Source organism: Stenella coeruleoalba, assembly GCF_951394435.1.
Source record: "Stenella coeruleoalba genome assembly, chromosome: 8".
In the NCBI taxonomy this organism is placed as follows: Eukaryota; Metazoa; Chordata; class Mammalia; order Artiodactyla; family Delphinidae; genus Stenella; species Stenella coeruleoalba.
Window position 1 is genome coordinate 83,222,203 of NC_137154.1, and position 11,977 is coordinate 83,234,179.

The 11,977-nt window shown below is 34.3% G+C and overlaps 1 protein-coding gene across 2 annotated transcripts in view; it reads left to right on the plus strand.

The window, feature by feature from the left end:
- Positions 1–8,227, plus strand: part of GUCY1A2 (guanylate cyclase 1 soluble subunit alpha 2) — a 426,827-nt gene extending 418,600 nt beyond the window's left edge. For both annotated transcript variants that reach the window (XM_079928804.1, XM_079928805.1), the window contains exon 8: positions 6,541–8,227. In XM_079928804.1, the coding sequence (XP_079784930.1) occupies positions 6,541–6,748 (208 nt within the window). In that variant the 3' untranslated portion in view covers positions 6,749–8,227. The remainder of the gene's footprint in view (positions 1–6,540) is intronic.
- The last annotated feature ends 3,750 nt before the right edge of the window (positions 8,228–11,977 follow it).

The window sequence follows — 11,977 nt, forward strand, 5'->3', positions numbered from 1 at the left end:
GAAGGAAGGAAATCATATAGATCGGAGCAAAAATAAAGGAAATAGAGAATTTTTAAAAAAACAATAGATCAGTGAAAATGAGATATGAACTTTTGATAAGGTAAACAACATTGATAAACATTTAGCCAAACTAAAAAAATAGCCCAAATCAATGAAATCTGAAATGTAAAAGAGTAAGTTACAACCAACACCACAGAATTACAAAGGATCATAAGATATTACTGCAAACAATTATACATCAATTAAATTGACAACCTAGAAAAAATGGACAAATTCCTAGAAATGTATAATTTTCCAAGACTGAACCAAGAAGAAATAGAAAATATGAACAGAACAATTACCAGTAATGAAGTTGAATCAGTAATTTTAAAACTCCCAACAAATAAAAGTGCAGAACCAGATGGACTCAGAGTTGAATTCTACCAAATATTTAAAGAAGCATCAACACCTAATCTTCTCAAACTATTACCAAAAAGTTGAAGAGCAAGGAACACTTCTGAACTCATTCTATGAGGCCAGCATCACCCTGTTACCAAAACCAAACAAAGACATCACAAAAAAGAGAAAATTATAGGCCAGTATCAATGATGAACATGGATGTAAAAATCCTCAACAAAATATTAGCAAACTGAAGTCAACAATACCTTGAAAGGATCATATACCATGATCAAGTGGGATATATCTCAGGGAATCAGGAATGGTTCAATATTTGCAAATCAAACTATGTGACAAATCACATTAACAAACTGAAGAATAAAAATATGATCTTTTCAGTAGATGCAGAAAAAGCTCTTGACAAAATTCAACATAGATTTGTGATTAAAAGTTCTGAACAAAGTAGGTATAGAGGGGACATACCTCAACATAATAAAGGTCTTATATGACAAATCCAAGCCAACATCATATTCAATAATGAAAAACTGAAAACCTTTCTTCCTGAACAAGACAAGTATGCCCACTCTCACAACTTTTATACAGTAAAGTATTGGAAGTCCTAGCCACAGAAATCAGACACACACAAAAAAGTTTTTAAAGAATCCAAGCTGGAAAAAAATAAGAAAAATTGTCGCTCTTTGCAAATGACAAGATACTATACATAAAAAATCCTAAAGATGCCACAAAAGAAAACTACTAGAACTTATCAATGAATTTGTTAATATTGCAAGACACAAAATTAATATACAGAAATCAGTTGCATTTCTATACACTAAAAACAAACTGTCAGAAAGAGAAATTAATAAAACAATCCCATTTACAGTTGTATCAAAAAGAATAAAATACCTAAGAATAAATCTAACTAAGGAGGAAAAAGACCCATATTCAGAAAACTATGACACTGAGAATAGATATTGAAGATGACACAGATGGAAAAATATATAATGCTTATGGGTTGGAAGAACTGATATTGTTAAATGACAATGTACTCAGTCAGTCTGCAGATTCAATGTAATTTCTATCAAAATACCAATGACATTTTTCACAGAACTAGAACAAATAATTCTAAAATTTGTATGGAAATACAAAAGACCCAGAATAGCCAAAATAACTTTGAGAAAAAAGAACAAAACTGGAGGTATCAGGCTCCCTGATTTTAAACCATACTACAAAGCTACAGTAATTCAAAACAGTATGGTACTGGCAGAAAACAGACACAAAAGTCAATGGAACAGAATAAAGAGCCCAGAATTAAGCCCACAGTCATATGGTCTATTAATCTACAAAAAAGAAGAATGAAAATACAATGTGGAAAAGATAAATGGTGTTGGGTAAACTGGACAGAAGAATCAAATTGGACTAATTTTTCACACCATATGAAAAGTAAAATCAAAATGGATTAAAGACTTAAATATAAGACCTGAAATTGTAAAACCTTTAGAAGACTTAGCTAATATGCTTTTTGTCATTGGTTTTAGCAATATGTTTTTGGACATGTGTCCTTAGGCAAGGGAAACAAAAGCAAAAATAAACAAATGGGACTACATCAAACTAAAAAGTTTTGCACAACAAAGGAAACTATCAACAAAATAAAAAAGCTCTCTACTGAATGGGAGAAGATATTTGCAAACCATTTATCCAAAAAGGGTTAATATCCAAAATATACAAAGAACACTTACAATTCAACATCAACAAAACAAAAACACAATTTAAAATCTGGGAGAGGACCTAGGTAGACACTTTTAAAGAAGACATACATATGGCCACCAGGCAAAGGAAAAGATGCTAATCATCAGGGAAATGCAAATAAAAATCACAGTGAGATATCACCTCACACCTGTCAGAATGGCTATTATCTAAATATCAACAAATAACAAGTGCTTCCAAGAATGTGGAGAAAATGGAACCCTAAATCACTGTTGGAGAGAATGTAAATTGGTGCAGCCATTATGGAAAACAGTATGAAAATTCCTCAAAAAATTAAAAATAGAACTATCAAATGACCCAGAAATTCCACTCCTGGATGTTTATCTGAAGAAAACAAAAACACTAATAAGAAAAGATTCATGCACCTCTATGTTCACTGCAGTTTTATTATAATAGCCAAAATATGGAAGCAACCTCAGTGCCCATCAATGAATGAATGGATAAAGAAGATATGGCATATGCATACAATGGAATATTACTCAGCCATAAAAAAGAATGAAATCTGCCATTTGGGACAACATGGATGGACCTAGAAGGTATCATGCTATATGAAATGTCAGAGAGAGAAAGACAGATACTGTATGATTTTACTTTTATGTGGAAGCTAAAAAGCAAAACATATGACTGAATATAACAAAACAAAACCAGCATTATGTATACTGTGAACAAACAGGTGGTTGCCAGAGAGGAGTTTGTTGGGGGGAGGAGAAATACTTGAAGGAGATTAAGATGCACAAACTTCTAGTTACAGAATAAATGAATTATGATTATGAAATGTACAGTGTGGGTGGGCAATATTGTCAATAATTATGTAATATCTTTGTATGATGACATATGGTAACTATGCTTATCATGGTGATTATTTTGAAATGTATAGCAATATCAAATCACTACTGGGTATGACAGGAGCTAACATAGTGTTGTAGGTCAAATATACCTCAAAAGTGAACAAACACAGTAAAAGAGATCAGATTTGTGGCTTTACCAGAGAGGAGTGGGGAAAGCAGGAATTAGACGGATGTAGTCAAAAGGTACAAACTAATAGTTATAAAGTAAATAAGTACTGGGAATGTAATGTACAACATGAAAAATATAATTAGCACTGCTGTATGTTATACATGAAAGTTGTTAGGAGAGTAAACCCTAAGAGTTCTCGTCACAAGAAAAAAAATTTTTCTGTTTCCTTAACTTTGTATTTATATGAGATGTTCACTAAACTTATTGTGGTAATTATTTCATGGTGTAAGTCCAACCACTATACTGTTCACCTTAAACTTATACAGTGCTGTATGTCAATTATATGTCAATAACACTGGAAGAAATAAAAACTATCTTAGTGTAGCTTTATTATTTATTGTAGTGCTAAGTTTGACTAGGAGTTAACAGGTCTGGACTCTACTTTCAGTGCCAACACTGTCTTACTGCTCCCACTAGCAAAGCACTCTATCTTACTCTGGACTCAATTTTACCCTCCATAAATTTGTCAGAGAAGAGCATGTTTAGACTTTGCATGGAGTTACATTATGTGGATAAATAAGATAAGTTAATTGAAAGAATTTTGAAATGTTAGAATGAGACTCATTTACCTATATCCCAAGTTAATATAATCACTGTGTAATATTTTTAAAGGAATGGTCAATTGGAAGTTTTTAAAAAGGAAAAACCACAATGAGATATCACCTCTCACCTGTCATAGTGGCTATTATCCAAATGTCAACAAATAACAAGTGCTTGCAAGAATGTGGAGAAGGGCTTCCCTGGTGGTGCAGTGGTTGAGAGTCCGCCTGCCGATGCAAGGGACACGGGTTCGTGCCCCGGTCCGGGAAGATCCCACATGCCGTGGAGTGGCTGGACCCGTGAGCCATGGCCGCTGAGCCTGCGTGTCCGGAGCCTGTGCTCCACAATGGGAGAAGTCACAGCAGTGAGAGGCCTGCATACCGAAAAAAAAAACAAAACAAAACAAACAAAAAAAAAGAATGTGGAGAAAACGGAACCCTCAGTCACTGTTGGTGGGAATGTAAATTGGTACAACCACTGTGGAGAACAGTATGGAGGTTCCTTAAACCACTAAAACTAGAACTACCATATAATCCAACAGTCCCACTCCTGGGCGTATATCTGGAGAAAACCTTAGTTCAAAAAGATACATGCACCCCAATGTTCATTGAAGCACTATTTACAATAGTCAAGACATGGAAGCAACCTAATGTCCATCAACAGAGGAATGGATAAAGAAGATGTGGTACATATATAAAATAGAATATCCATAAAAAAAGAATGAAATAATACCATTTGCAGCAACATGGATGGACCTAGAGATTATCATACTAAGTGAAGTCAGTCAGAGAAAGAAACATCATATGATATCACTTATATGTGGACTCTAAAAATATGATACAAATGAACTTATCTACAAAACAGAAACAGACTCACAGACTTCTAAAACAAACTTCTGGTTACCAAAGGAGAAAGATGGGGCACGGGGATAAATTAGGAGTTTGAGATTAACATATATACACTACTATACATAAAATAGATAATCAGCGAGGACCTACTGTATAGCACAAGGAACTACTCAATATTCTATAATAACCAGTATGGGGAAAAGAATCTGAAAAAGAATGGATATATGTATATGTACAACTGAACTACTTTGCTGTATACCTGAAACTAACACAACATTGTAAATCAACTATACCCCAATATAAAATAAAAATTAAATTAATAAACTGAGCAAGTAAGAATAAAATCTTTTATGACGCAAAATACTACAACAGTCATTCATAAGGGTAAATATAGATTGCTCACATTATAAGAATTCTTAGTACTACCAACTTATTTTCAGATAATATTTTTATCCATTAAGAACTTTTGACAAGGAATGATTCTTTTTTTCTCTTTAGTGTAAAGATGATTATCATTGCTTGTGCAATGATCTTACATTTTTCAAACATTGTTTATTCTTGCACTCACTGACTTTTTGACTTTGCCTTTTCTCTGTCATAATGGTTCCTTTCACCCCCAACCCATCTCTTATCCTGAATAACTTGGACTTGCTATTAACATTTACCTGTCTTAGGAAAATGAATGGTTTTTAGGGAAAAAGTGATAAGTTTGGCTCCACTGTGCCTTCCAAATAAAGTCTAAACGTTTAGTTTTGGACTTCAAAAGTTTGTCTTAACCTACTGCTTCAGCCTTAACTCTCACTCTTACCTCATTCTATAATGGTATCCAATAGTTGGAAACATGTTGATCCTGATCATAATTTCCTTGTATCTAAACCTTTGATTATGTTGTTCTCCATATTCACTTGTTGAAATTCTGCCCATCTTTAAGTACCATCTCATCCATGAAGGTTTAGTGGTCGTCCCACTGTAAACTTTTTCCCTCTCTGGACTTCAACACCTTTTTGGATTCACCTTTCTTATGGCATCTAGCCTATTGTTTTATATTACTTTTATATTACTGTGGCTTTTGTTTGCTTATTCAGTTTTTATTTTCTTTTTCTTTTATTCTCTGTGTGTATCTCTTTTGAAAAAACTTTAAGCTTGTTGTGTTCTACTTATTATATTCACAACAGAATCTAGGAGATTTTTCTAGGGCAATAAGAAGCAGCCCATAAAAGTTGTTGAATTAAATTGAATTGCTGGACCACTTTTTTAGATACGACTATCAAACTGAACATTTCACGGAACTGGACAAGCATAAATCTCCAGTATTAGTGTACTAGAAAATTGTCTTTAACTATGACTGGAAGTGAAGAGTCAAGCTGTTTGACAAATAAATGACAAACAAATACTTTCTAAATGTGAGTTTAGAAACTATGACTGGATGGGAAGAGTCAAGCTGTTTGACAAATGACAAATATTTTCTAAATGTGAGTTTAGAAAATATGTATTGTTAGAAATCAGTAACCAGATATCACAGAAACATGGAATTATGACTGTTGTTCTACAAAGCTAAAAACTTGATTTATGTGTATGACACATAGGATTTAAATCTTATTGAGAGTCTACAAAACATTAAAGGAGTGCTCCAGAATTAGGCAGATTTTTAAAACAGAAAGAGTAAATCCTGCATGTTTGAATAAAAACTTGTTTTATGCAGCTCCTTTAGCCTTTTGTTTAGGAAAAAAAATCAACTTTGAACAAATATTTTCCAGTAGCACCAAGAACAACTTTGCTTTTTTAAAATTATTATTATAGCGTGAAGGTATTTTCTCCTGAGAAATAATATTTCCTAGTATTTGGAATGTAATGAAGGCCACATCTCTACAAAGAATGAAGGCATTTAATATGAGCTCAGTCATTGATAGGCTTCCTGAGTCTTTAAAATTTGTGTCCATTTTTTTCTCATCTCACCTGCCCATATGATTCACATTATATATTTTCTTCTTAGATTATTAAAACGAGAAGAAAGTTTCACATTCATTCCTCGGTCCCGTGAAGAGCTTCCAGACAACTTTCCAAAGGAAATCTCTGGGGTCTGCTACTTCCTGGAGGTAAGAACTGGTCCTAAGCAGCCAAAGCCTTCTCTTTCTTCATCGAGAATAAAAAAAGTTTCCTACAACATTGGCACAATGTTCCTCCGGGAGACAAGCCTCTGAGACCTGCTACAGATCAAAGACTCCTCCAAAAAGCACAAGCCCAGAACATGGATCATGACAGGAGAATGGAAAGATTGTTTATCTTTCACTGCTCTGTGGAGAAAAAGCAGTGGAATTTCTGTTATGTCAGGCAATAATCCTAGAAAAAGGAGGGTGATGACTGTCAATAAAAAACTGGAGGGCAAAGGGGAAATAAGATGTATTCATTCTTATGAGTGTTTTTGGTCATATATATATTATGTATAATATATATATGTATTCTAATTAATTACAAGTGTGAGGCCCCTTTCAAAACTAACCAATAAATAGATTCCATGTTTTCTTGTTTGTCACACATACAGCTATCTTTCTCTATATATTTGTATCACTTTTGAGATCGAGTTTTGATTAAATATTCCTACATTTAGTGAGTGGGTATGAAAGGAATATTTTCTAATTTTGTTTTTCTGAACAGACATTTCATACATATATCATGGCAGTGTGGTAAACTTCCCAACAGGAAAAACTGTAACTTGGCAAAATATTTTAGGGATATTACCTATTTTTATACATATCTCTTCTAGATAATTTCACACAGCATTATTAGATTTTCACAATCTGCTACTGTATAGTTGGTATATTATGTAATTCCAACATATTAATTGAATATAGTTTCACTTATTTAGAGAGATAAGTGCTTAGATTGAAAATACACATAACCTAGGATTTCAGATGCTGAGAAAGCATAGTATATCTGCTTAGTAAATATAGCTTTTAGATTTGATTAATGTAGCATAGAATCCAGAGGAAATGGCGTCTCCTAATAGCAAATGTATGTATCTGTAACCAAGATTAACGAAAGGTCTTTTTGCTATCTTCTAAGAAATATCAGTGAAAATAAAATGATTTGCTACATTGCACCCTTTCAACTTAGCACTTCTAAATATAGGTAGTTTTTACAATGTGCTAAATTCTAATAAACAACATCCTACTAAATGACATGTAAGTCCACCCCCCTGCCCCTGTCACCTTCTTCAACGGATGCTTCCTAAGGACTAACTGCCCCTCATGGGAGCAAATCACTAGATACTTGCATTAGTGAGAAAAAGGTGTAGGATATTTTGCCAAGAACGTCGTTTATTCTTTCATAATAAAAACAAGGAAAAAAACTGTACTTTATGGATTTGAGATTTTTTTTAATGTTCTTCTGCAGTTTATTTGATGTGGCTTTTAAATTCAGTGAATCACCTTCATTAACACTGAAGTATGTCTAACCTTCAGACCTAGTAATCACCAAAGTTACAGATAGGCTTCCATTGCTTGTTCTGCTAAATGAAAACCTGTTCCCATTAAGTAACAGTGCATGAAAATATTATTACAGACTCACCCTGAAATTAGAAGCACAATGTGTCCAGGGTTTCTTATTTTGGATCAGATATAGAATCTAAGTTTCTCTTGAGGTTAATGAGTTGGAAACATTTGTTTCCTTGAAACCTTGTGGTGGCCATTTTCTTACTCCGATAGGTACACTCATTGGTAGCTTATGTCTACTGAATACAATATACTTTTTCTGGTTAGGGATTTTGGCTGCATTAGAATTTGGTTATGAAATAACTCAGTTAAGTAACAGATTAACTAGTGTCCAATGTAGTCTGTGAGGATTAATTAGTGTTTTTAAGTTCTCTAAGTATACAGCTAGAAAATATTTTTAGATTGCAGATTATTTGTTATAATCATGATCATTTTTATAATTGTTGAACTCTTTCTCTCTCTGGGGCTTAAGAGGACACTAATGCAACACTTTGCATGTGGAAACGGGACCTAGACCTGAATCCTTGCCTGTCCCTCCCTTCCTTGGGTCTAGGTTTCTGTTTTTAACCACATGTGGGCAAGAAGGCCAGGGTGTTTATAGGAGGCTGTGGAGGCTGAGGACAAGGTTCTCATGGGAATAATTACCCACAAAAGAATTTCTTTAGGGGGCTGAGAGATTAACTCACTTCTCTCACAGGGAATAGAGGGTAGGCTTACAGTCAGTGTGGAAAGAACAGGCTCTGGGAGTACTTCAATCCTCCTGCTGAGAATAGGAAATACCTCAGCTATGCTGATGGGCTTCTTATAGCACAGGAGCATGGGGAGAGAACCAAACTCACTGAAGTCATTTATGCTTATTCTGCACAGTAAGTTAAGCTTATTGTGATATAGTAAATTATGTGTTTTAATCGTAAACAATGTGTTTTTTAACCATAAGGCTGAAAGGGACTTCCAGGAATCATCCAATCTAATTCTCTACTTTTTGTAAAGATTTGTCTAAGCAACTATTCTAAACATATGGTTATTCTCTCCATACTTAAAAATACCTGTGGGAAGCATATTTTAAAAGCATCCTTGACAATCCACTTCATTATCTAGTACTTGGTGATAGGGTTTGGGATAAGAATTGTATATACATTCAATTTGTCAGAAAAATAAGCTCTTTCTTAGTTTATATGATTTTATTTGGAGAAGAGTAGCTATTTACATTGTCACAAATGTCACAATGAATATGCCAGAGATCTATTAAATATCACAAACAGGATGTAAACTACATTTTTCATAGAATATAATCTAGATGTATCTTTGAAGGTATAGTCTGAGGCAATGGTCTGATCTATTACCATTTTGCCAACCTAGTACAGTTGACTTATTATAGCTACACTATTCCTATATGTATTTGCAAAATACGGTATAAAATGGCATTTCATTCTAGCTGCAGTCATAGAATTTAGAGGCTGTGAAAAAGCATTGCATTTTTATATGTCCTATAGAGTACAATACATGTATCCTCCATTAGGAATTTTGATTGTAATAATGGGTGGCTGTTGGTATTTCATTTGACTAATATCTATACGGTATTCTCATGTACAAACTATTAACATACATCATGCATTTTAGCATGGCAGGTTAAATGGAATTTAAATGGATGTCCCTTTAGAAATCAAGCGTTATTTAATTGAGGAAATGGCTCTAACCCACTCTAAAATGGATACTTTAAGATCCAATTTGGCACATATAGACCCTCTGATTCAGTATTCATTCCAGCAACTGATTTGAAGAAGTTACTTTATGACTACCCATCAGTACCAAAGCTTCATGTTGGCATCAGTATCATTTTGATGGAATGTCATTGTTTACAAATAAATGAGTTATATAACGAAGTCAGAAACCCCCATATGTACCCAAAATATACTGCACAGTATGTGCACCTTAATAAATAGGTAACAGCCATAATAAAAAGAATAATACTCAATGCCTGAAGAACACATATAGTTGGGGCTCTTGGCTTTGTAGTGTTGGGTAGAGAAGGGAAAGAAGAAACAGCTTCTAGTTAACAGTTTGGTCCAACTGTCTAAAATCTGCCTTGATATTCATCTCTTCTTTTATATTTCAAATAGTTTTGATTTCCCTTTTAATACTTCATTATGTGTGGAATCCAGTGAGCTGTGTATGACCTATTGTGACTCTGAGACAGGCACTGATGCCTGAGACTTGATAGTGGGTTTGTGGATTCAGTGCTTCAAATATGAACTCTCGGGGTCTCACGCTGTTCTTATCCAGTGACAATAGTAAGGGGAACATAGTGTTTTATTGTGAAAGTGCAAAATTGTATGCCTCTCCAGGAAAAACAGAACATAGGACAGAAAATAGGACAACAAATAAAGCAAAATCTCATTCACAAGCGCAGGAAGTCTTAATCTGGTGAATTCCTCCAAAGAGTTAAGCAATAAAGCAAAATTAAATTGATAGATACAAAAGGCAAAATCACAGAGAATTTGGAAAACTGCCAGGCTGTATTTATCCTACAGAATCATATTGATACCAGTTGAAATGGTGTATTTGAGGTTGTGAGGTATGAAGAGGGAGCTCAAGATTATCACCATTATTAAATATATTTTTTGAAGGCTCCTTGGGTTCCTGACTTGCTGAGGGCAAGTTTATGGATCATCAGAGCAGAGAGTAAAACTTCTACATCTTGTCATGCATTTTAAGCACAACTTAACCAATGCTCAGACCCTCTCCTACTCTATACTGTCACTGGAAACCATCTCACCAAGTCAAGTTTGGCTCTGTCAAACACCATTCCCTCTGTAGCATTGAACCTAACATGGTCATAGAAAGAGTTGTTGATGCCTGTTTCAGGCAGATTGCAAGACCCACACAACTCTAGGCCCAAGTAACAAAGCACTGCTGAAGTGAACTAACCATTCTCAGTTGTGCTAGGGCATTGCTTGCATCTGTAGCTTCTCTCTGCTTTCTTCAAAATACTATCTGCCTCCAAGCATTTAGTACAACCTCAGTAAATGTTCCTTCAGAATGAGTTACACATGGCTCTGAATAGGCTCTGGGGGTCACCAGATGTCTTTCAGCCAACAGTACCTAGAAACTCAAGTCCGAGAACCAAGCCCCATATTGTAGCCTAGGTATTTCTATTATTAAACTATAGATCTTCAGCTACAAAAATTATGTCATTTCAGAGGCTTCTATAAGCATATCTTATTAGATATAACCTGAAAAACATGATGCCCCAGAGGCTTAATTATTAAAGTTTGAGTGATGATTCTTTAAGCATAGCTCTTGATATGAATACACTTAATTTACAGCCAGCTAATTGAACATACACATAAATTGTGTTAACATGATTGAAAGAATTTTATTGTTAAATGGATAAACTGACCCCAGATGTGGACTCAATTTAAGGCTCCTCACAGTGGTAAATGAAGAACAGACACTGATATTATACACAGATTAACATAAATTTTGTCAGAGCATTTTGAGATAGTGTGCAAAATTCCTTCCTCACACTTGATTCAAACAGTTGAAACCTAAGTATTATTTTCCTGTCACCTTTCTGTTTCCTTCCTTCCTTTGTTCCTTCTTTCCTTCCTTTTTCCTTTCATAAAAGTCATTTTTCCTTCTTTCCTTCCTTCTTCCTTTCGTTAAAAAAAGTAATTGATACATTTAGAAACAGGAAGAATCACAGCTAATCTTATGTTGTAGAATAGTTTTAGTTTTACAAAGTAATAAATATTCTGTGTGTGTGTGTATGTGTGTGTTTGTGTGTGTGTGTGTTGAATGTAGATATTACATGATTAAAAGGAGTGACATTTTGGAAGGACTTGGGATGTAGAGAAGTAAAGTTTGTGTCTTTATTTATTTATTTTTCTTTTTTATAATTTGGGCTGCACTAGGTCTTCGTTGTGGCATGCGGGCTTC